The sequence below is a fragment of the Mytilus edulis genome, unplaced genomic scaffold, assembly GCF_963676685.1.
Source record: "Mytilus edulis unplaced genomic scaffold, xbMytEdul2.2 SCAFFOLD_347, whole genome shotgun sequence".
Taxonomy (NCBI): Eukaryota; Metazoa; Mollusca; class Bivalvia; order Mytilida; family Mytilidae; genus Mytilus; species Mytilus edulis.
Genome location: NW_027267112.1, coordinates 1 through 25,836, shown reverse-complemented (window position 1 = coordinate 25,836; position 25,836 = coordinate 1). Strand labels below are relative to the sequence as shown.

The 25,836-nt window shown below is 32.0% G+C and overlaps 1 protein-coding gene across 1 annotated transcript in view; it reads left to right on the top strand.

Annotated features, from left to right (window-relative positions):
* The window catches only part of LOC139504907 (stAR-related lipid transfer protein 3-like), a gene marked incomplete at its 3' end in the record, with an annotated part of 41,212 nt that extends 15,384 nt beyond the window's left edge, over nucleotides 1-25,828 (top strand). The window contains exons 2-5 of the mRNA XM_071294788.1: nucleotides 4,484-4,575; nucleotides 16,495-16,656; nucleotides 20,618-20,713; nucleotides 25,644-25,828. Coding sequence (XP_071150889.1) covers nucleotides 4,484-4,575; nucleotides 16,495-16,656; nucleotides 20,618-20,713; nucleotides 25,644-25,828 — 535 coding nt within the window. The remainder of the gene's footprint in view (nucleotides 1-4,483; nucleotides 4,576-16,494; nucleotides 16,657-20,617; nucleotides 20,714-25,643) is intronic.
* Nucleotides 25,829-25,836: the final 8 nt, after the last annotated feature.

The window sequence follows — 25,836 nt, the reverse complement described above, 5'->3', positions numbered from 1 at the left end:
AATTTTACCCTTGTATGTCTCACAGTTAATGTCTGTCCGTCCTTAAAGTCCTAAAATTAATTTGCCTCATACAAATGTTATGAATGAAACTTATACAAAATGCTTATTACCACCAAACTCAGATCAAGTTTAAATTTGGGTGGTTTCACTTTCACCATTTTCCAATTATTTCCATCCCTTTATAAATTGCTTCATTTGCTGTTTCTACACTCTAAATTTTGTTTGTTTCAACCAAATTTTATGAATATCATAGACTGTAAGACAATACTTAATACCACCAAACACATATCAAGTTTGAATTTGGTGGCATCAGTTTTGCTTTTCTTGAGTTATGTCCCTTTGTAAATTTTTTTTTTTTTCAGAGGTTGCAATAAATATTTACACAAGTGAGGGCACCTGTTTTCTCATGGCCACATTCTTCATTTATTAATGATTTAATGTAAATGAGTGTATATTTACAACATAATTTTTGAAACCCATATTTTCTGGAGAATTATTCAAAAAAGTTTCCAAATTTTCATAAATTCGATATATAGTGCTGGTGGACATGGATATTTCTAAACCCTGCTCGTTTGAAAATGGGTATCTATTTGTTTGATGTGTTTGAGCTTTTGATTTTGCCATTTTATTAGGGACTTTCCGTTTTGAATTTTCCTCAGATTTCAGTATTTTCGGTGAATATATTTTATGCCACCATTTGATTGCAATGTATTATTGTGTACACAGAGTTTCTTGTAATTTGGTATCAAGTTTCAAATTGGAATGCTATCCTGTGTTGTCACAATCATTGCTCATCAACTTCCTGTTGAGTGTTTAGCAGGCTTATTTATTACATACTGTGTATCACCATGCATTACATTTTGATATGATATGATCTTTATAATTTTAATGCCGAATTAGAGTTTAACCCCAACATGGTCCATTGAACATAGAAAATGATAGTGCGAGTGGGGCATCTGTGAACTGGGGACACATTCTTGTTGGTTTTTTTTTTCTTAAGACCTAAAAATCAGACAAAACTTTGGTTTCAAGCTTGATGTTCTTTCACTTTCAATATCCCTGTGTATCATTAATGCTCACCATTCCTTTTTTTTTTTTAAATATCATTGACTGATTTTGTTCATGTTATCAATATATCTCATATACATGCACAGGAATTTTGTTATTTAAATGTCTAAATTTTTACACCACATATAGTTTATAAAGAAGGATTGTTTGAGCAGATTTAAAATAAATTTGCACTTCCGAAATATAAGTTATTCATTTGTGTGACTTTCTCATTAAATGGTTAACATTATTAAAAGATATTCTGGTACAGTGTACTAATATAAATGTATAGAATGATTTGTGATTTACCTGGATTTCTTCATGACACACATGTGGTGATAGATCATACGATCAAAATAATGAATGTATATTGGTTTTCACTATATTTTCACAATACATACTTTATTACATTTCAATTACTTTGATATTAATGAATTTGAAAAAGGCTTAGGATTTAATTCGTTTAAAAATAACAAAACGTTGGTGCCTTTTTTTGATTTGGGGGAATTTGCTGTGTAACATAGTATTGAGTATTTTTAAATTGAATAGTGCATTGCACATAAAATTCTATATTTGACAACTTTGCATGACCATCAATTTTTAGTTGACACACATTTTCCTGACAATGATGTGCTGATATATTTTTTTAAATTCATGATAACAAAAATCAGTGCTTAAAAGTTTCTTTGATTTTATGATTTTGAGAAGAAGAAAATGAAATCTAGATATTGAAAAATTAATATGGAAAATGTTGTGGAGAAAAAACATCCTAATCACCATCACAAACATCATGGAATTTTAGGATATTTAGTCAGTAAATTAAAAATAGAGGAAGGTAAATATAGCTGAATTATTAGACTATAATACAATTTTTTAGGGAAAATGTTTGCATTGAAAATATTAATAAGAATCTAATGGATTCCATAAACTGATTTAATGCATTGTTTTTGCATACTGCATTTCATCAGAAAAGATAATGTGATAGAAGTCTTATTACCTTGGAACTTTCAGTTATTCCATTAAATCTATGCTTATTTATCTCATTTAAGGGATAATTTTCTGATAAATGAAAGAATTTGCTTGAATTATTATTTAGGAACAGAATTATAATGTACACATGAGTAAAAGGAGTAGGTCCGGTAAGGATCAATTTTGGCCTCAAATTTCAAGTTCATCTGACGAATGAATTTGACCTCTTTTTAAAGACTTAAGTGTCTATTTCATTTGAATCAATTAGTTTATGTGAAAGATTTTAACTGATTTAGTCATTGATAACGATCCGATTCAAGCTCAAATATGAAAAATCTGCCAAATATGTCGAAAAATGTCACTTTTTAGATAGTTTTTGTCAAAAATGAAAGTGGCCGCATCCGTGTTCATCCAAAATCTTTATATATGTTATGTATTATCATAAAATACAACTTACATTTCAATATTAAGGATGAACACGAATGCGGCCACTTTCGTTTTACACGAAAACCGTCTAAAATTTAGCTAAAATGATAGAATTGTGAAGATTTCAGTAATTTAGCGTGACTTAATGGTGCTAGTACTCGATATATGTACATTGTATTGCCAAAAACAACCAATATTTATGTAGCAGAAGCATTCTACTGTCCAATATATATTTAAAAGTTTACATTTTAACAATTTTGTAAAACTGCTATATTTTGGGGCCAAAAAGGGGTCTTACCGGACCTACTCCTTTGTGAACAATAGAGTTTTTCCCATAGAGTGAAAGCAAGATTTCTATTTGATGTTGCATGGAAAAGGGAAATATTTGTTTTACATATTTATGTCTGTGCTATATTGTTATTCATTTATTGTGTAGTGCATAAATCAGGTTGTTGTTATTCTTGTTTGAATAATAAGGTATTTTATACTTTGTCTTGTTGGGCCTTTTATTGCTTACTATATGGTGTGGGATATGCTCATTGTTTAAGGCCATGTGGTGACCTATAGTTCCTTACTATTATATCAGTTGGTCTCTGATGGATAGTTATCTGATTTGCAATCACCATATTTTCTTATTTTTTTAAGTTTAGCATGACCAATGAATACTAATACATGTACTATCATAATAACCCTCTTTTTTGGAGGACAAGTTTTGCCATTATACCACCATTAAAGATGTTGCTTGTTACAAAAAAAAGTTTATATAGTGTGCATACCTGTCCACCTCTGAAAATGAAAATGCACTTTAGAAAAATAAGCTCATAAATGTTTATAAAATGTGTTCTGTTCAATATTAGTATTCAGGGGATTTTTTCATATAGAACATATACATGTACCAGTTTTGTTACAAATATTCACAATTGTGCTGTTTTTTTCTGGATATTATTTAGAATGTTAATTTATGTTATCATTTTAACTTCATTGTATTTATTAACTATTTCTTATAAATCACATGATCATTTATCATTATACAGTTTGGTGTAGACTAAGCAAGCATAAAATAAACATGTATTAATGCAGAGTGCACATATTTCATTTGTTTGACTACAACTTCCATGTTTTCTAAAATACCTTTTAATCTGTCAAATAGAAATTTCTTATGTCTACCTTAAGGTTTTTTTTATTTGTGTGTCCATTGTGTTAACAGGGATATTCTACAGATTTTTCACCTTTACCTGTACCACTTAATAAACCCAATAATATACTTTTAGCTTTAACTATTTGTAAAAATTATAAATAAACTATATTTTCTTATTTTTCGTTTTATAATTCTCTTATAAAACCATAACATTTAATGGTATTTTCAATCCAATTACAGCAATTCAGTTTACATAACATTGAAAATCTGATTCTCTCTATTTTCACTGGCTTATTCATATGTTAGAAATGACAAATAAATGAAGTACCACTTAATGAAAAAGTTTTGAGGATTTTTTGGATAATTATATACTGAAAATCTTTATTTAAAAACAAGTTTTTTAATGTGGAGGACAATATTGATTACAGCAGATTTATCTAGACAATGTTTCAAGACTACAAATAAACAGACAACATAGTATATGTCCAGACGACAGTTTGGGATTTCTGAACAAAATCTGTTGACCAATTGAAATTTCTTACAAACTTGGATTGCCTTACCTTTTTTTGGTGAATAGTGAAAAAGATCTATTTTGGTGTTTTATGTCACTAGTTCAAAGGTCAAGGTTACATCAGCAATTAATAGACATAATTTAGGTTTTTATTAGTATTATTTGTACTAATTTGACAGAAGACTTAGTTTATAGCCATGATAGTACTTGAAAAAATCTGCACATATTTTCCTCTACAAATCCATTTAAGATAGCAACTCAGCTTCTACACCCAAGTACCTAAATAATAAAAATACATGAAAAATTGAGATATGGGCCATAAAAATAAAGAGAAGAGGTGCCTCACAATTCTTAGTAGCATCATTTTAATGTCATCCTTTTTTCTGTTACAGAATCTGATACAGATGTGGAGAGAAGTGAAGGGACGAGAGGGCACAGTAGACAGGCAAGTCACTCGTCTGTTAACAGTTTTATCAGTTTTAGGGTAGGTTTGGCTTCTTTTGAGAGTTTAAATCAACAATTGATGTGAAATAAACTAACTTTTTTATTAACACTTTTTTAGGGGACTGAAGGTTTCAAAGAAGCCAAACTTTATCCTGTTAATAAAAATGAAATACAATTTTTATTTTGAAATTAAAATGACAGCTTAAATTGTTTAGATATTTCTCCAAATTACATTAAGGTAAAGCAACGCATTCAAAATCAAAAGCTCAAACACATCAAACGAATGGATATCAATTGTCATATTCCTGACTTGGTATAGGCATTTTCTTATGTAGAAAATGGTGATTTAAACCTGGTTTTAAAGAAATATAGATAGGGTAGGTCGACTTTTCATCAATATTTTGTCAATCTGGGAATCTTTTTTAAATAGGAGAATGTCATGCCATAGATAACAATAAATGATACTTTTCTCATTTATTACTCAGACCAATATGATTTAAAATGACAATATTCACATTTTCTACCCACAGGTAAATGCAGCTAGCTCAGTGAGTTTTGGGGTAAAGATTGCATGGAAGGCAATCAAAACCCTATGGTACTAACGTCTTGATAAAAAAATCTTCAAATATAGTGCATAGATCATAACATTCTATCACTATTTTACAAAATTTTTCTTTGATCTTACTAATTAAATTTCTCACTTTTGCCGTACCGGCTCAAGGGAGAAAATCAATCTCGTTGAGAGGATCAACAATATTTCATATCGCTGTCCAGAAATTTATCAAAGAAATATATATTAAGATATATAACTAAAGAAATGATGTTATACTTGTCAAGAAAATAAAATATAATATCTGTTCTGAAAATACCAATGATGTCATTGTTAAAGTCATCTTTCAAAATTAGAGTTATCATCCTTTGTCCAGAAGTGCAGTATAATGAACTACAAAAAAATGGAAACAACATGTTATAAATTTCATGCATCAGAAATTGAATGGATTAACCTTCATCAGGAACTCTCAAAGTCCAATATTTGAAAGCCAAGAATGTATAAGAACCTTTACAGTCAGTAGGTCTATATGACCAAAAAGGATATTAAAAAATAGCAAGCACTTTGATTGGCAAAACAAGTTACTTTCTTTAAAAAAGAAAAGTAATATGTGAATCCAAGACAGTTAACTGGTTACCAAAAAATTGTGGCTGAATCCCCAAAAATTGTTGCTGAATTTTAGTTTGTATTTTAATTGAAATAATTGACTGTAAATAGAATAAGACAATGATGATTTTAAAACACCTTTATCAAAAATATGTAATTGTGTGTAGATTCTTGCACAAGTCAGTTGAAAGCAAATTTGGATAGTTGTGAATAGAAAAGTGTATATGCAGGCTATGTTCTTTTCATATATTTTATGATAGTATGATACTAAACCCATAATGGGTGGGATTGTGCTTGATATTTGGATAGTTGTGAATAGAAAAGTGTATATACAGGTTATGTTCTTTTCATATATTTTATGATAGTATGATACTAAACCCATAACGGGTGGGATTGTGCTTGATATTCATATGATGAAGACATAACTTTAAATCAGTTTAATTGAGGTCTTGAGCTGGCATATCAGTAACTGCTAGTAGCCCTTTTTTAATTTTTGTATCATTTTCATTTTATTATATGTTCGCAAAAATTAAAAAAAAATTTGTCATATATTGGTATCACGTCGTCATCATCGTCAGCATTGTCGTCAGTGTCATCCGAAGACAGATGGTTTCCGGATAATAACTGAAGTATAAGTAAATAGAAATCAATAAAATTTTAGGACAATGTTTATAACCACAAAAGGAAGGTTGGGAATGATTTTGGGGGTTATGGTCCCACAGGTTTAGGAATTAGGGGCTTAAAGGAGCCCAAAACAAGCATTTATCTAGTTTCAGGACAATAAGTTGTGTATAAGTATTTCAATTGCTCTGAAATTGTACCACAATGTTTAATACCATTAGAAGAAGGATGAAATTCATTATAAGGGTTATGGGGCAAACAGACAAGGATTTAAGGGCCAAAAAGGGGCCAAAAATGAATATTTTTCTAGTTGTAGGACAATAACTTGTGTGTAACTGTATGGATCTCTCTGAAATTGTACCACAAGGTTTCATATAAAAAAGGGAAGGCTGGGATTGAGTTTGGGGTTAATTTCCCCAAACATGTAGGAATAAGGGGCCAAAATAGAGCCAAAAAGAAACATTTTTCTAGTTTACAGACAATAACTTGTGTTTAAGTGTATATATCTTTTCGAAATTATACCTCAAGGTTTCTTACTACAAAGGAAAGGCTGGAATTGAGTTTTGGGGTTCTTGCTGCAAGGTGGGTCTCAATAAGTTGGGGGCCAAAATAAGCATTTTTGTAGTTTCCAGTCAATAACATTATGTTTAAGCATACAAATCTCTCTGAAATTACACCACAAGTTTCAATACTACCAAAGGATGGTTATGAGGGGTTATGGGGGGTTATGGCTCAAATCATTTAGCAAATAGGTTTTTTCTTGTAAAAGGACAATTTAGACAATTTAAAAGCAGTGTAAGGAAGGTAATTCAATAACAATTCAATTTATAGAATACTGTTATATATGTCTAGCGGGATGGCTACAGTGCAGGCGATTTGGTGTCACGATATCGCAGTAGCATGGGTTCGAATCTCTGCGAGGGAAGAACAAAAAAATTTCGAAAGCAAATTTACAGATCTAACATTGTTTGGTTGATGTTTAGACGAGTTATATATATATATATATATATAAACGAGTCTAAATTGAAAACTACATTTAACCTATGATTGCGTTGGATAAAAACTGCAATTTTTAGCTCACCTGGCCCAAAAGCTTTTCCCATCACTTGGCGTCCGTCGTCCGTCGTCGTTAACTTTTACAAAAATCTTCTCCTCTGAAACTACTGGGCCAAATTAAACCAAACTTGGCCACAATCATCATTGGGGTATCTTTTTAAAAAAATGTGTGGCGTGACCCGGCCAACCAACCAAGATGGCCGCCATGGCTAAAAATAGAACATAAGGGTAAAATGCAGTTTTTGGCTTATAACTCAAAAACCAAAGCATTTAGAGCAAATCTGACATGGGTTAAAATTGTTTATCAGGTGAAGATCTATCTGCCCTCAAATTTTCAGATGAATCCGACAACCTGTTATTGGGTTGCTGCCCCTGAACTGGTAATTTTAGGGAATTTTTGCTGTTTTTGGCTATTATCTTGAATATTATTATAGATAGAGATAAACTGTAAACAGCAATAATGTTCAGCAAAGTAAGATTTACAAATAAGTCAACATGACCAAAATGGTCAGTTGACCCCTTTAGGAGTTATTGACCTTTATAGACAATTTTTAACCATTTTTCGTAAATCTTAGTAATCTTTTACAAAAATCTTCTCCTCTGAAACTACTGGGCCAAATTAATCCAAACTTGACCACAGTCATCTTTGGGATATCTTGTTTAAAAAATGTGTGGCGTGACCTGGCCAACCAAACAAGAAGGCCGCCATGGCTAAAAATAGAACATAGGGGTAAAATGCAGTTTTTGGCTTATAACTCAAAAACCAAAGCATTTAGAGCAAATCTGACACTGTAAAAGTGTTTATCAGGTCAAGATCTATCTGTCCTGAAATTTTCAGATGAATCGGACAACCTGTTGTTGGGTTGCTGCCCCTGAATTGGTAATTTTAAGGAAATTTTGCTGTTTTTGGTTATTATGTTGAATATCATTATAGATAGAGAAAAACTGTAAACAGCAATAATGTTCAGCAAAGTAAGATTTACAAATAAGTCAGCATGACCAAAATGGTCAGTTGACCCCTGAAGGAGTTGTTGCCCTTTATAGTCAATTTTTAACCATTTTTCGTAAATCTTAGTAATCTTTTACAAAAATCTTCTCCTCTGAAACTCCTGGTCCAATTAAACTAAACTTGGCCACAATCATCATTGGGGTAACTTGTTTAAAAAATGTGTGGCATGACCTGGCCAATCAACCAAAATGACTGCCACGGCTAATAATAGAACATAAGGGTAAAATGCAGTTTTTGGCTAATAACTAAAAAACCGATGTATTAAGAGAAAATCTGACAGGGTTTAATTGTTTATCAGGTCAAGATCTATCTGCCCTGATGTTTTCACATGGATCGGACAACCCGTTGTTAGGTTACTGTCCTGAATTGGTAATTTTAAGGAAATTTTGCCGTTTTTTGTTATTATCTTGAATATTATTATAGATAGAGATAAACTGTATACGGCAATAATGTCAGCAAAATAAGATCTACAAATAAGTTGACATGACCAAAATAGTCAATTGACCCCTTAAGGAGTTATTGCCCTTTATAGTTAATTTTTAACATTTTTCATAAATTTTTGTAAATTTTTAGAAAATATTTTCCACTGTAATTACTGGGCCAAGTTCATTATAGATAGAGATAAGTGTAGCAACAAGAATGTTCAGTATAATAAGATCTTCAAACACATCACTATCACCAAAACACAATTATGTCATGAATTTATCCGTGTCCATTGTTTAATATGCACAAGACCAAGGTGAGCGACACTGGCTCTTCAGAGAATCAAGTTATATATATATATATATAAAGGTAACACACGGCCAGCGAAAGCTCTTTTTTTGAGAGCCCAGGTGGTCGTGTGGTCTAGCGGGACGGCTGCAGTGCAGGCGATTTGGTGTCACGATATCACAGTAGCATGGGTTCGAATCCCGTCGAGGGAAGAACCAAAAATTTGCGAAAGCAAATTTACAGATCTAACATTGTTGGGTTGATGTTTAGACGAGTTGTATATACATTATGTACACAGCCATGTATCACCATCATTGATGGCGATCCGATGGATACATCTGTTGTAGAGTTGTCACTGACTCAGACATACTTATAAATATAATTATTTTCTGTGACTGTATATTACATTAATTTGTAGGATCCTTTACTATAGATAATTTAGCTGATCTGTAACAATAACATCTTCATGCCTTATATATCATGTACTGTAGTACGCCGCTAGATTAAAACTGACGTGGAAAGGTAACACACGGCCAGCGAAAGCTCTTTTTTTGAGAGCCCAGGTGGTCGTGTGGTCTAGCGGGACGGCTGCAGTGCAGGCGATTTGGTGTCACGATATCACAGTAGCATGGGTTCGAATCCCGGCGAGGGAAGAACCAAAAATTTGCGAAAGCAAATTTACAGATCTAACATTGTTGGGTTGATGTTTAGACGAGTTGTATATACATTATGTACACAGCCATGTATCACCATCATTGATGGCGATCCGATGGATACATCTGTTGTAGAGTTGTCACTGACTCAGACGTACTTATAAATATAATTATTTTCTGTGACTGTATATTACATTAATTTGTAGGATCCTTTACTATAGATAATTTAGCTGATCTGTAACAATAATATCTTCATGCCTTATATATCATGTACTGTAGTACGCCGCTAGATTAAAACTGACGTGGAAAGGTAACACACGGCCAGCGAAAGCTCTTTTTTTGAGAGCCCAGGTGGTCGTGTGGTCTAGCGGGACGGCTGCAGTGCAGGCGATTTGGTGTCACGATATCACAGTAGCATGGGTTCGAATCCCGGCGAGGGAAGAACCAAAAATTTGCGAAAGCAAATTTACAGATCTAACATTGTTGGGTTGATGTTTAGACGAGTTATATATATATATATATATATATATATATATAGGCGTAAAAAATAATTTTCACATGTGCAGATATATATATTCATTAAATAAAATAATAAAATAAGTAAAAAATTAACAGTTCCATTCTGTTAATTTTTATACGACCGCAAAATTTGAAAATTTTTTCGTCGTATATTGCTATCACGTTGGCGTCTTCGTCATCGTCGTCGTCGTCGTCGTCGTCGTCCGAATACTTTTAGTTTTCGCACTCTAACTTTAGTAAAAGTGAATAGAAATCTATGAAATTTTAACATAAGGTTTATGACCACAAAAGGCAGGTTGGGATTGATTTTGGGAGTTTTGGTCCCAACATTTTAGGAATAAGGGGCCAAAAAGGGCCCAAATAAGCATTTTCTTGGTTTTCGCACTATAACTTTAGTTTAAGTTAATAGAAATCTATGAAATTTTGACACAAGGTTTATGACCACAAAAGAAAGGTTTTGATTGATTTTGGGAGTTTTGGTTCCAACAGTTTAGGAATTAGGGGCAAAAAAAGGGCCCAAATAAGCATTATTCTTGGTTTTCGCACAATAACTTTAGTTTAAGTAAATAGAAATCTATGAAATTTAAACACAAGGTTTATGACCATAAAAGGAAGGTTGGTATTGATTTTGGGAGTTTTTGTCCCAACAGTTTAGGAATAAAGGGCCCAAAGGGTCCAAATTAAACTTTGTTTGATTTCATCAAAAATTGAATAATTGGGGTTCTTTGGTATGCAGAATCTAACTGTGTATGCAGATTCTTACTTTTTGGTCCTGTTTTCAAATTGGTCTACATTAAGGTCCAAAGGGTCCAAAATTAAACTTAGTTTGATTTTAACAAAAATTGAATCCTGGGGGTTGTTTGATATGCTGAATTTAGAAATGTACTTAGATTTTTAATTATTGGCCTAGTTTTCAAGTTGGTCCAAATGGCCAAAATTAAACTTTGTTCATCAAAAATTGAATAAATGGGTTCTTTGATATGCCAAATCTAACTGTGTATGTAGATTCTTAATTTTTGGTCCAGTTTTCAAATGGTCTACATTAAGGTCCAAAGGGTACAAAATTAAACTAAGTTTGATTTTAACAAAAATTAAATTCTTGGGCTTATTTGATATGCTTTATCTAAATATGTACTTTGATTTTTGATTATGGGCCCAGTTTTCAAGTTGGTCCAAATCAGGATTCCATATCAAGTATTGTGCAATAGCAAGAAATTTTCAATTGCACAGTATTGCACAATAGCAAGAAATATCTAATTGCACAATATTGTGCAATAGCAATTAATTTTCAATTGGAGTTATCTTTCTTTGTATAGAATAGAAGTTGATAATATATGTTGGAAATTTGCCAGACATGACTATGATGTCATTTTCTATTTTTATTTGCCAATAACTTTATGTAAATAACTTCATTGGAAATTTGCCAATATAAAATGTTGCTGATGAAGCTTTTTTTCCTTATCTTATCTAAAATGTTTTTAGATAATGTATGTTGGACATTTGCCAGACATGACTATGATGTCATTTTCTATTTTTATTTGCCAATAACTTTATGTAAATAACTTCATTGGAAATTTGCCAATATAAAATGTTGCTGATGAAGTTTTTTTTTATTATTTTATACAATAAACAATGTATATTCACTTTTACTACCAACCAATCTTTACCATTCAGTGATAACAAGCACTTTATTTTACATTTTAATATTTTATGATGTATTTAAAAGAGTAGTTATTGTTGCAAACTCCATTAGAAATTTGAATTGATATCAGTTTTGGAAAAAGGGAAACGGGGATGTGAAAAAAAAGGGGGGGGTTTAAATTTTTCTCATTTCAGATTTCATAAATAAAAAGAAAATTTCTTCAAACATTTTTTTGAGAGGATTAATATTCAACAGCATAGTGAATTGCTCAAAGGCAAAAAAAATATTTTAAGTTCATTAGACCACATTCATTCTGTGTCAGAAACCTATGCTGTGTCAACTATTTAATTTTAGATTTAAAAAGTTTGAAGAAGAAATCTTTAATTGATTTGTAAAATCTTGACATTTGTTTTGTGTAAAAAAAAACATGTAATGTCAAAAATTTGATCACAATCCAAATTCAGAGCTGTATCACGCTTGAATGTTTTGTCCATACTTGCCCCAACTGTTCAGGATTCGACCTCTGCGGTCGTATAAAGCTGCGCCCTGCGGAGCACCTGGTTTTACTTATTTTATTATTTTATTTAATGAATATATATATATATATATGTTTGATATAAAAAAAGAATTGTTGAGGTGATTAATATTCAACAGCAAAGTGTATTGCTCAAAAGCAAAAAAAACATTTTAAGTTCCACATTCATTCTGTGCCAGAAACCTAGGCTGTGTCAAATATTTAATCACAATCCAAATTCAGAGCTGTATCAAGCTTGAATGTTGAGTCCATACTTGCCCCAACTGTTCAGGGTTCGACCTCTTTAGTCATATAAAGCTGCGCCCTGCAGATCATCTGGTTTAGTTTCTTTTTATGCCCCACCTACGATAGTAGAGGAGCATTATGTTTTCTGGTCTGTGGCTCCGTTTGTCTGTGCGTCCGTCTGTGCATCCATCTGTAAATGCCTCCGTCCGTTCAGGTTAAAGTTTTTGGTCAAGGTAGTTTTTGATGAAGCTGAAGTCCAATCAACTTGAAACTTAGTACACTTGTTGCTTATTATATGATCTATCTAATTTTAAAGCCAAATTAGACTTTTGACCCCAATTTCACGGTCCACTGAACATTGAAAAAGAAAGTGGGAGTTTCAGGTTATAGTTTTTGGTCAAGGTAGTTTTTATACGCCCGTCGTCTTTTAGACGGGACGTATTATGGTATACCATTGTCCGTCCGTCTGTCCGTCCGTCCGTCGTCCACATTTCGGACAATAACTCAAAAGCGCTTTCACCATTTTCCATGAAACTTAAGTGAATTGTTTATATCTATTGACGTAAGCTCCCTTTCGTTTTTTTTTAATTTCAGATTTTAAGTTTTGGATTTATGGGGCTTTATTCATAAAAAAGGGGGGATTTTCAACACTTCGGACAATAACTCAAAAAGGCTTTCACCAATTTCCATGAAACTTTGGTGAATTGTTTATATCTATTGGTGTAAGCTCCCTTTCAATTTTTATAAATTTCAGAATTTAAGTTTTGGATTTATGGGGCTTTATTCATAAAAAAAGGGGGATTTTCAACACTTCGGACAATAACTCAAAAAGGCTTTCACCAATGTCCATGAAACTTTGGTGAATGTTTATATCTATTGATGTAAGCTCCCTTTCAATTTTGATAAATTTCAGATTTTAAGTTTTGGATTTATGGGGCTTTATTCATAAAAAAAGGAGGATTATTTTACATTTCCGTGTTATGAATTTTTATGCTTAAAAAAGGGGGGATTTTCCAATTTTGGGACAATAACTAACACTTCCACAAAATTTTATGCAACTTTGATAAATTGTTTATATCTATTGACATAAGCTCCCTTTCCATTTTTACAAATTTTAGATTTAACGTTTTCTTAAGTAATGAATTTTATACTTAAAAAAGGGGGATTTTATGAAACTTTGGTGAATATATTAATGTAACATCCCTTTTGATTTGTATATATATTTCTAGTTGATCATATAAATTTATTTAAAGCATAAAAGACAAGTTAAAAGAGCAACGGGCGTATCATGCGCTAAAGCGCAGCCCTTTTTAGCTCACCTGGCCCAAAGGGCCAAGTGAGCTTTTCTCATCACTTGGCGTCCGTCCTCCGTCATCCGTCGTCCGTCGTCGTCGTCGTCCGTCGTTAGCTTTTACAAAAATCTTCTCCTCTGAAACCACTGGGCCAATTTTTACCAAACTTGGCCACATAGGGGTAAAATGCAGTTTTTGGCTTATAACTCAAAAACCAAAGCATTTAGAGCAAATCTGACATGGGGTAAAATTCTTAATCAGGTCAACATATCTGCCCTGAAATTTTGAGATGAATCGGACAACCCATTGATAGGTTGCTGCCCCTGAATTGGTAATTTTAAGGAAATTTTGCTGTTTTTGGTTATTATCTTGAATATTATCATAGATAGAGATAAATTTTAAACAGCAAAAATGTTCTGTAAAGTAAGATCTACAAATAAGTCAACAGGACCAAAATGGTCTGTTGACCCCTTTAGGAGTAATTGCCCTTTATAGTCATTTTTTTACCATTTTTCCTAAATCTTAGTCATCTTTTACAAAAATCTTCTCCTCTGAAACTACTGGGCCAAATTAAACCAAACTTTACCAAAATTATCATTGGGGTATCTGGTTAAAAAATTGTGTCCGGTGACCTGGCAAACCAACCAAGATGGCCGCCATGGCTAAAAATAGAACATGGGGTAAAATGCAGCTTTGACTTATCACTCAAAAACCAAAGCATTTAGAGCAATTCTGACATCGGGTAAAATTGTTTATCAGGTCAAGATCTATCTGCCCTGAAATTTTGAGATGAATTGGACAACCCGTTGATAGGTTGCTGCCCCTGAATTGGTAATTTTAAGGACATTTTGCTGTTTTTGGTTATTATCTTGAATGTTATTATTAATAAAGATAAACTGTAAACAGCAAAAGTGTTCAGCAAAGTAAGATCTACAAATAAGTCAACAAGACCAAAATGGTCTGTTGATTTCTTTAGGAGTTATTGCCCTTTATATTCAATTTTAACCATTTTTCGTAAATCTTAGTTATCTTTTACAAAAATCTTCTCCTCTGAAACTACTGGGCCAAATTAAACCAAACTTGGCCACAATCATCATTGGGGTATCTAGTTTAAAGGTAATTTTAAGGAAATTTTGCTGTTTTTGGTTATTGTCTTGAATATTATTATAGATAGAGATAAACTGTAAACATCAATAATGTTAAGCAAAGTAAGATTTACAAATAAGTCAACATGACGGAAATGGTCAATTGACCTCTAAGGAGTTATTGTCCTTTATAGTCAATTTTTAACAATTTTCATAAAATTTGTAAATTTTAACTAACATTTTCCACTGAAACTACTGGGCCAAGTTCATTATAGATAGAGATAATTGTAAGTAGCAAGAATGTTCAGTAAAATAAGATGTACAAACACATCACCATCACCAAAACACAATTATGCCATGAATCCATCTGCATCCTTTGTTTAATATTCACATAGACCAAGGTGAGCGACACAGGCTCTTTAGAGCCTCTAGTTTATTTATTACTTGAGTTTGTATATCATTTTTATGGTGTTATGAAACTTATTCAAAATGCTTATTACCACAAAACACAGATCAAGTTGGAAGTTTGGTGGCCTCACTTTTACCGTTCTAGAGTTATGTCCTTTTACAAATGGAAAATTGCTTGATTTTTGTTTCCATTCTCAAACTTAAGTTTGCCTCAACCAAATGTTATGAAACTCAGATCAATTTCAAATTTGGGTACTGTCACTTTTACAGTTGATTTATGTCCCTTTATAATGTTGTATGCAAGTGTGGGCATCATCTGTGTCCCATGGACACATTCCCTTTTTTTTCATAACCTTTTTGCAAATCCCAGTGTAGACAAAACTGGATGTCTAATGCAAATTGCACAAACCTATAGCAATATAAATTTAAGCACACGTACAGTTTGCTTTATAGTCTGGATGCCTTGATTTTATCTATCATATCTTCATATTTTGTTTCCTGGATGCATTCAATTATTCTCCACTCGTTATTAAAGCTGTCTGTACTTATGTTGTACAGATAAGTTCAAAGTCCAATTTCCATGTGAAGTCAAACCCTGAGTCATGCAACTTTCATATTAGGTATTTTTCTTGCGAGTAACACACTAGCTTCATTGGGACCTCTTATAAGAGACTTATCAAATTTTATGAATTTATTTATTTTACTTAAATTAATTCAAATATTCTACTTGGTTTTGAATAATATTTTATTTTTAGAAGTTTTATGAATACTCTACTTGTTAGTACTGAGAATATATGCAATTTTAAATAAAAATCCATGTATTTGCATAAGAATACTATGTTACATACAAATGTAACATAAACATAATGTGTGTCAAAGAATTAAAATTCAGAGGACAAAGTATGATATCTTTAATCTCAACAGAATCTGGGAGAAGTTTTAAAAATATATATTTTAAAAATGTTGTGCTTAAAATGGTATATTTTGTCAAGTGTTAACATTTCTAAGAATTTTAGTGTTATTCTTAGAATTTTAGTATTTTAACAGGAGCAAGAATACATTCAGTTAGGTGATGAGTTAATGGACATTGTTTGGGAAATGCATCAAACTAAAGATGGTTGGAAACTAGAGAAGGGAGATAACCCAGAAGATGGCATTGTTCACAGTATATACAATAAAAAAATTAAGAGGAAAGTTTATAGACTACAGGTATGTCAAATGCTAAAAGAAGGATTGCATTTCATAAAATTTTAATATATATATATATATATATATATATATATAAAGATCACTATAATAAATGTTCTTGTGTATAGAAATATATATAGATTACTAAAAAATCCAACATTTAAAATATTCCCATTTTATAAAATGAATATGGGTTGTGACATTACACGAGAAGTCAAGGAAAAACATTTTATTTCAAAATTTAAATCACGATTGAATGCAAACTATACATTTTCTATTGTGTAATAATGACGCTCCATACTTCTATATATAGACTAAGTGTAATACGATTTATCTCCCTTTATATACTCAACGACAACTATGACGTTACATACCTACCGTTACATAGTTACGTTAATCATGTATAGTTTCACCTGAAGATTGTTATTTAAACATGAAAGTACTAGTGAATTAAAACTATTCATACCGGAAATGTTGGATTTTTTAGTAATCTATATATATATATATATACACATGTAATATACTGCAGCTGTGCTATTTGAGCAGTCAAATTGCATTGACCATATATTCATATGTGATATATACAGTCACTGACCGTATATCACCTTGTTTATGACGTTGACAATGTGTTTCCGTAGAGTTTTATTTATGACGTCAATAAAACATACAGGTTCGCAGCAATTTTATGTTGTCCGCTCACAATTAAAGAATGACAGTTTTTACCCTAAATACTTCATTTTGAACAGTTATAAGAGTTGCAGTATATAAAGAATAACCATACATTGTCTCGAAATATCAATCTGTTATTTGTACTTGGCTCGAAACAGGTAGAAATGCTCGGCACAGCCTCGCTTTCTACCTGTTCAAATAACATTGATATTTCGAGACAATGTATGGTTATTCTATATATAGTAGTCATGTTGAATTAATGCCTCAGTGGTCTCCTTGTTAAGCTTGCAGTCACATTGAGTCCCTTGGAAAGATTAAATATAAGACTTCAAAATTGTTACATTGTATTTGCTATTTTTCCACTAAGATGTAAATTAATGGTAAGCATTTTTTATTGATCATATTTATATTTATACATATATAAGTAAATTGTTGTACTCAAGAAGAGAGTAACAGTCAGGATTCTACTTTGTCAAAAATATCTCCCTATGACGCCAGTTCATTTTCACAATCGTAGAAATGGAAGCCATTGTAGGGATGACCCGCTGCCAATTTTGCTCTTTAAAACCGATAAATTTATCCACATAGCACCATTACGATCCTTATATGTCAGTTGTATTTTAAAAGACAAATGTATCTACTAGCTAATGAGCATCAGTTAATGATCTTGTCTGCATTGATTCAACTTAAAACTATTGTCTGATCGGTTGTCAGGTGGAATTTTTTTAAAATACTTAAACATTTTAAAAAAAAGGGCAGACTATAAATTTTCAGCGGTCGAAGATTATAAACCCTAGTTATCACACACAAAAAATTATATTTTTTCGAAGATATACATTTTCATCATCCAACTTAAAAGACTGTCATCAAGCACTTTCAGTAAAAAAAAATAGCTATTCGAACACACCTGCTCTTATGTTTTAAAGTCAACCTGTAGCTATGATATATAAAAATGATAGAATCTGAAGGGAGATGATATATCAAATACTCTTGCTTTGTACGTTTTAAAGACAAAATATACACCTCAAACACGCCCTAACATAAAAAGGTGCACTCGATTTTCTCTTTTCAATACAATTGTTACACATTTTTTGGAATTATTTCTTGAGTCACATAATGGAAGGGCAGACGCGAAAATTACTGAACTAATAGATTGATATGTTCTCTGTCCGTGGTAATTTTTGTTTTAAAATTGGAGCGTATGCATTTTCTACATCCAACTTGATAGATACCCATGTCGTCAATTTGATATCTAATTGTTCTGCATTACTTAAATACTATGTAATAGATAAATTGAAAAATTATGCAAATGGTGTTTTTTAAATAAAACACTTAGTAATTGAGAAGAAAATTGTTGTTTTATTTGTTTCGATTAACTTTTAAAATTGTTGTTACTATAGTAAACATTACAGTAAGCATTTATCTCCTTCCCTAACAAAGAGCTTCGATTCTTTTGTTCTATTTCAACTGGGTTTCCACCTGGTAATTGTATGTAATGGTTAATAACTGACCAAAGAGCTAATAAAGCTCTCCTCATCACTTGGCGCCCATGAATGTTCTTTAACTTATAAAAAATCGTCTCATCTGAAATTGCTGGACCAAAGCTAACGAAACTTGGCCATAATCATCATTGGGGTATTTAGTTTTAAAATTGTGATCACCTTGCCTTCGAGCCAATTTGACAGACAGTGCTAAAAATATAACATAGCAGTAAAATGCAAGTTGGTCTATAATTTTAAATTGCTTATAACAGGGAACATTTGACTGACCAGAAATGTGGAGGTTTACCTATTGTTCATAACAAACTGTCAGATGACTTCTGATAGGAGTTATCAGCCATAAATTTTACCATTTTCTTTTCATTTTTGCCAATTATCTTCAAAATCATAATAGATAGTTAGACACTTTTATGAAAATAGCCAAAAATGATCAGCAAGACAATAACATGAATAAGTCAACATGACTGAAATAGTCAACAAACGCCTTAACAGCCTATTGTCTTTTCACGAAGATTTTCTCCAATGTTTCTAGTTTTTATACGACTGCAATTTTTTTGTTGTTGGGTATAATGCTATGTCTTTGTCGTCGTTGTCTGTGTCGTTGTCATCCAAAACACATTTGGAGTCAAAACAATAACTAAAGTTAAAGTATAAGGATCTCTATGAAATTTTGCAAGACAGTTTAATATCACAAAAGGAAGTTTGGGATTGATTTTGGAAGTCATGGTACCAACAGTTTAGGAATTAGGGGCACAAAAGGGGCTAAAAACAACCATTTTTTTAGTTTCTGGACAATAAATTGTGTGTAAGTGTATGTATCTCTCTAAAATTGTACTGAAAGATTACATACCACAAAGGGAAGTCTGGGATTGATTTTGAGTGTTATGGTACCAACATCTTAGAAATAAAGGGGCCAAAATGGGGCCAAAAACAAGCACTTTTGTAGTTTCTGGACAATAACTTGTGTATAAGTGTATGGATCTCTATAAAATTGTACCACAAGGTTCCATACCACATAGGAAAGCTGGGATTGAGTTTTGGGGAATTTGCCACAAACATGCAGGGATAAGGGGCAAAAAACAATCATTTTTCTAGTTTCCAGACAATAACTTGTGTGTAAGGTGTATGTATCTCTCTTAAATTGTACTGCAAGACTACATACCAAAAAGGGAAGGCTGGCATTTATTTTGAGTGTTATGGTACCAACAATTTATGCTTCAGACCTTGTATGCAAGATGTCTTATGTTACAAAGTTTCTATTTGTCATATGACCATTTTTCATCTTTTTATTATTTTTTCTTCTTTTACATTACAGTACCGGTATATAAACTGGTCATATTTAATACCTCATTTTCATGTGTCAGCTTGAAAAATCTGTTTATTTTTTTGTCATGTGAAATACTTAGGTATTATGAGTAATTGTGGATTCAGTATAAATATGGGGAAAATCAATATTTTTCACTCAAGCATGAACAGACTTTAATTGCTGAAAAATGGGGTAAAACAGTACATTAAATGCTATTACTTAGACAACAATAATATGTTTCTCTTGTACCCATTAATGTAAAAAGCTGCAAACAGGCATTGTTTCTGAGTAAATTTGGATAGATATTTTTTATGAACAGTGTATTTTGGACAGGTTAATCATTATTTTATGCATTGTTCCTGAGTGAATTTGGATAGATATTTTTTTTTATGAAATAGTGTAGTTTGTACATGTTATTTATTATTTTATGCATTGTTCCTGAGTAAATTTGGATAGATATTTTTTTATGAAACAGTGTATTTTGTACATGTTATTCATCATTTTACAGAGTGAGGTAGATTTTAGAGCTCAATATTTATGGGAGGAGTGTGCCTATCAGTTAGAAGAGAATTCTCACTGGAACCCAACTTGTGTAGAAAGCAGAGTAAGTATGTTAAACTATATGCTGTTAATATTTCTGGTAGGTTAACAGTTGCATTGAATTTGAAACTTTTTTCACTGTCTTTTTTTTATATAAATAAGGCCATTAGTTTTCTCGTTTGAATTGTTTTACATTGTCTTATCAGGGCCTTTTATAGCTGACTATGATTTGCCTCATTGTTGAAGGCCGTACAGTGACCTATAGTTGTTAATGCCTGTGTCATTTTGGTCTCTTGTGGACAGTTGTCTCATTGGCAATCATACCACATCTTCTTTTTTATATCAACTCAACTGATTATATTTTATTACGGAAATTGCTGTTACAAGCATTCCATTAATGTATTCTCTCGTTTTATTACCATGTGAAATATTTGTCAACATCAAGCTGTATGGTACTGTGGATTAATTTATTTTAGTGGGTACCAATTTTCATGGATTGAGGAACATTTTCATTTTTGTGGATATTTGATTACATGGCTTTGCCAAAGTCTGCATACATTTCTATATAACTTTTATATTATTCGTTGGACATTGAAATTTGTTAGTTTTAACATATTTTATTGTTCAAAATGACAAATGGATTAGACACAAGTTTTACAACTTAGTAATGTCTTCTCTGAAATTTGTTCCCAGGTTACCACGACAGGGGCGGATCCAGCCATTTTAAAAAGGGCAGGTTCCCAACCCAGGACAAAGAGCGGTTCCAACTATATGTCCCCATTCAAATGCATTGATCGTCTGAAAAAAAGTGGGGGTTCCAACCCCTGGAACCCTGCTCTGGATCCGCCACTGCATGAAATTCCTGAAAAATTGGTTTCTAACAAATAATAATGAATCCACAGTATTTTATCTTTACATTATTGTGTTTCTCAGGTCATCATACAAGTTTTAGATTTATTTAAGTGTTAGTTCATTTTTCCAGCTCTTTTGAAATAGCCGGATTTAAGGGCTATTCCAGAAAAAAATGTATGGGGGTGTTGGAAGGCAGTTTTTGTCAGCACCTGCCACCCAGACAATTGTATTTGAGAATTATAGTGCATTATAGTGTGAAAAGTTGCTCTGATACCAATCACTCATGTATTATTAATATAATGTGCCTTCCAACCCCCCCCCCCCCCCCCCCCCCCCCCCAAACATTGTTTTCTGGAAAAGCCCTAACATAATTACTCATATAAATATATATATATCTCTCAAGTAATTTTTTATACGACCGCAAAATTTGAAAAATTTTTCGTCGTATATTGCTATCACGTTGGCGTCGTCGTCGTCGTCGTCGTCGTCGTCGTCGTCGTCGTCGTCGTCGTCCAAATACTTTTAGTTTTCGCACTCTAACTTTAGTAAAAGTGAATAGAAATCAATGAAATTTTAACCACAAAAGGAAGGTTGGGATTGATTTTAGAAGTTTTGGTCCCAACATTTTAGGAAATAGGGGCCAAAAAGGGCCCAAATAAGCATTTTCTTGGTTTTCGCACTATAACTTTAGTTTAAGTGAATAGAAATCTATGAAATTTTAACACAAGGTTTATGACCACAAAAGAGAGGTTGGGATTGATTTTGGGAGTTTTGGTTCCAACAGTTTAGGAATTAAGGGCCAAAAAAGGGCCCAATAAGCATTATTCTTGGTTTTCGCACAATAACTTTAGTATAAGTAAATAGAAATCAATGAAATTTTAACACAAGGTTTATGACCACAAAGGAAGGTTGGGATTGATTTTTGGAGTTGAGGTCACAACAGTTTATGAATTAAGGGCCAAAAAGGGGCCAAATAAGCATTATTTTTGGTTTTTGCACCATAACTTTAGTATAAGTAAATAGAAATCTATGAAATTTAAACACAAGGTTTATGACCATAAAAGGAAGGTTGGGTTTGATTTTGGAGTTTTGGTCCTAACAGTTTAGGAATAAGGGGCCCAAAGGGTCCAAAATTGAACTTTGTGTGATTTCATCAAAAATTGAATAATTGGGGTTCTTTGATATGCCGAATCTAACTATGTATGTAGATTCTTAATATTTGGTCCCGTTTTCAAATTGGTCTACATTAAGGTCCAAAGGGTCCAAAATTAAACTTAGTTTGATTTTAACAAAAATTGAATCCTTGGGGTTCTTTGATATGCTGAATTTAAAAATGTACTTAGATTTTTAATTATTGGCCTAGTTTTCAAGTTGGTCCAAATGGGGGTCCAAAATTAAACTTTGTTTGATTTCATCAAAAATTGAATAAATGGGTTCTTTGATATGCCAAATCTAACTGTGTATGTAGATTCTTAATTTTTGGTCCAGTTTTCAAATTGGTCTATATTAAGGTCCAAAGGGTCCAAAATTAAACTAAGTTTGATTTTAACAAAAATTAAATTCTTGGGCTTATTTGATATGCTTTATCTAAATATGTACTTTGATTTTTGATTATGGGCCCAGTTTTCAAGTTGGTCCAAAATCAGGATTCAATATCAAGTATTGTGCAATAGCAAGAAATTTTCAATTGCACAGTATTGCACAATAGCAAGAAATATCTAATTGCACAATATTGTGCAATAGCAATTAAATTTCAATTGGAGTTATCTTTCTTTGTATAGAATAGTAGTTGATAATATATTTTGGAAATTTGCCAGACATGACTATGATGTCATTTTCTATTTTTTATTTGCCAATAACTTTATGTAAATAACTTCATTGGAAATTTGCCAATATAAAAATGTTGCTGATGAAGCTTTTTTTCCTTATCTTATCTAAAATGTTTTTAGATAATGTATGTTGTGACATTTGTCAGACATGACTATGATGTCATTTTCTATTTTTATTTGCCAATAACTTTATGTAAATAACTTCATTGGAAATTTGCCAATATAAAATGTTGCTGATGAAGTTTTTTTTATTGTTTTATACAATAAACAATGTATATTCACTTTTACTACCAACCAATCTTTACCATTCAGTGATAACAAGCACTTTATTTTACATTTTAATATTTTATGATGTATTTAAAAGAGTAGTTATTGTTGCAAACTCCATTAGAAATTTGAATTGATATCAGTTTTGAAAAGGGAAACGGGGATGTGGAAAAAAAGGGGGGGGGGTAAATTTTTCTCATTTCAGATTTCATAAATAAAAAGAAAATTTCTTCAAACATTTTTTTGAGAGGATTAATATTCAACAGCATAGTGAATTGCTCAAAGGCAAAAAAAAACTTTTAAGTTCATTAGACCACATTCATTCTGTGTCAGAAACCTATGCTGTGTCAACTATTTAATTTTAGATTTAAAAAGTTTGAAGAAGAAATCTTTAATTGATTTGTAAAATCTTGACATTTGTTTTGTGTAAAAAAAAAACCATGTAATGTCAAAAATTTGATCACAATCCAAAATTCAGAGCTGTATCACGCTTGAATGTTTTGTCCATACTTGCCCCAACTGTTCAGGGTTCGACCTCTGCGGTCGTATAAAGCTGCGCCCTGCGGAGCACCTGGTTAAATAATATTTTCTCTTTGTCATAAGACAATTATATTCATTAAATTGTCATCTTTGTATGATTGAACTTGAAAGTACCAGCTATAGTACAAAACTTTGTGTAAATGATACCTAATTATTGTCACCATTAACAATTCTGATTTAAGACTCCAACAGATATAATAGATATGGTGAAATTTCAGAAAACCGTAGGGTCAGCTAATTAATACCTGTATTAAACTATACTGACTGTTGGACAAATATATCAATAAAAAAATCTTAACTACTGTAAGACTGTTAAAGTGGAGTATCAGATAGTAGTTAAAAAGTCCTAAACCCAACATAACCTCTCTGAGAGACATGATGTCACATCCTGGAGTGGATATGTACATTTGTACCTGGCTATATTGTTAATAAACAATAGAAAATTATAATCTCAACAAAAAACTGACAAAGGTATATTGAAAAATTGAAGGAAAATCATCCAAAGTACAAAACAAGTAACAATTTCAGGTTAAATAATTATTTACTACCTCTTTTGTGGATGGATATCTGCTTCTGACATGAAAGATCTTTTTACCAAACATTTAAAATGGAGAAAGCTGAAATGTAAAATATATGTCTTGTTATATATGTAGCCTTCTGGGAACAAAATAATTTTCATTCAAATGTACTGCATAGTCAGCTACACTGTTTTGTTGTTGGATGTTGATGGTATTAGAGATGATTTTTTAACATTATAAAATATTTATCATTGATATGATAGCTTTTGCATATGTGTAATGAGCGGGAAGTACACAAGCCATAATTTCCCACCCAGCTGATAACCCATATCAGGTGCATCTCATGCACAAAACCCATGATAGTGCCTCTCGTGCAAATTACTTCCGGTATTTCCAGTATCAGTTGTTTACTTTTCCATTGTGACGTCAGATTTTTTTTATGACGACGTCAAAATTTACGGGAACTTTTGTGGGGATAGTTTAGTACTTGCTTAAACAAATGTCATTGACAATTATGAATCATTTTATAGTACAACAAACATGGAGTAATAATGATCATAAAACTCTTCCAAATTTTCAATGTTTCAAAATGCCTCTATGACCTCTATAGGAAATAATAACATAAGTAAATATTGAGGTAGTGATGTAATGGTTGGGCAATTATAGTGTATTTGTTGGATTCATAATTTAACTTCTTTTTTTAAAGTTTTTGACTGTTTTAGTTATTTCATTTGTTAATTTGCCATACATAAAACAATTGTCGGAAATATATGATAAAGAGATTAATACATGGCCCTTTCCATATCGGCTCGGGTATCATCCCTCGACCCATATCAGCACCTCGACTACTTCTCGGTCTGATATGGGGGTCTTGGGATGATACCTGGGCCGATATGGAAAAAGCCATGTATTAATCTCTATATAAACACCTAGCTTATTAAGGTCAACTGGTGCTGTGATTTCATTATTTTATTTATTTTTAATTCAGGTATTACAAGCCATCAATGAAAATACAGACATAGCCTATACCATTGCAGCTGAAGCTGCTGGAGGTATTGTGGCAGCACGAGACTTTGTTAATCTACGAAGATGGGGAGAGAGAAATGGACAATATCTATCTTTAGTTACACACACCACTTTCTCAGGGATGCCTCATCAGAAAAAATATGTCAGGTATAACA